General features: G+C 38.8%; 1 protein-coding gene across 1 annotated transcript; it reads left to right on the forward strand.

The window, feature by feature from the left end:
• Nucleotides 1-393: 393 nt before the first annotated feature.
• SARC_15682 (hypothetical protein) lies at nucleotides 394-711 on the forward strand (the record flags this gene model as incomplete). The annotated part of the gene is made up of 1 exon (XM_014290203.1): nucleotides 394-711. A coding segment is annotated over one exon (318 nt), but the record flags the coding sequence as incomplete, so codon positions are not given.
• Nucleotides 712-1,333: the final 622 nt, after the last annotated feature.

Below are 1,333 nucleotides of genomic sequence, written 5' to 3' on the forward strand. Positions count from 1 at the left end.
CTGCGGAAACGAATGGTAATCCATTTGTATCGCAGATCATGGACGTTTACTGTAAGCGCGACTAAGAAATTGAACGGTATTTTATTTTAGACCCAACCACGCATAAATACTCACTAAACAGTAAAATTTCCTCTCCAATTTTATCCGTGACAAAGCAAGTACATTCATGGCCCCTCCGATATTCTTGTAATGGCCTCTCCGATATTCTTGTAGTGGGCAAAGCTTACTAATGTTATCAGTTTATTTATGGTATGTACTATCATACACCAATTTAGTGGAGTGTTCTCACACAGAAAATTATCCCTGTCCTCCAGAATTTCAGTATCGGGGAGAAATGGGCTGTAGTGGCCTCTCCGATATTCTTGTAGTGGGCAAAGCTTACTAATGTTATCAGTTTATTTCTGGTATGTACTATCATACACCTATTCAGTGGTGTAGTCTCACAAAGAAAATTATCCCTGTCCTCCAGAATCACAGCATCGAAGAGAAATGGGCGCCATTGAATTCATCTTCATCGTCTCCGCAGTGCACGTACATGACATCGTCAACCACTACTTGGCGATGCTGGGCCAGGTATACAACTTCTCCCAGGACTGTGTACTTCATTAGAATCTATTCACAGATTGAAAATATACAAGTATTAAATAGAAATATTGAGGTGCAAACGAAGTACAAGCATGAAGAACCCACAGTAGAGATCCCCGGACACGCACATATTATGGCTGTGGAAACCATCGTACGGACTATATATAAAAATTCGAATGTATGTTCTACGGCTATGACCGCGCCAATTGAAAGGGTGTACTCAACAATTTTATCTATCATTGAATTGGAGCGCTCCTACATACATGAGACGGTGCAGGAACTCAAAAACAGGACAATTGGTATGTACTGTGACTATGATACGCCGCGCGGTGGAGACTCTATCTTAAGCTCCAGACTCGAATATATATTTTGACCGATATACACAAACACAGATACCTCGCATATTGGCATTAACCATTAAAGTGTAGGATGATGCACGAGATTAGAATAGGCTTTGTAAGGATAACAACGACAATCAAGAACTGCCGCTAGCGTAAAAACATAACTACACGCATATGTCAGAATTGTCAATGACTATGCACCTCGGATACTTTAAGCATAAATACCAAAAACCTAATTTAAAAAAAACCGATGTCTATGCTACTTTACCTGCGCTTGGATAGTGTACACATATCTATACACACAGTAACTTTATATATATACATATACACGTACATGTGTCAACAAAAAAAGTACAAAACAGTATTGCAATACATATATACACATATATACACATAAATAGACATAT

This window comes from Sphaeroforma arctica, assembly GCF_001186125.1.
Source record: "Sphaeroforma arctica JP610 unplaced genomic scaffold supercont1.6545, whole genome shotgun sequence".
Lineage (NCBI taxonomy): Eukaryota > Ichthyosporea > Ichthyophonida > Sphaeroforma > Sphaeroforma arctica.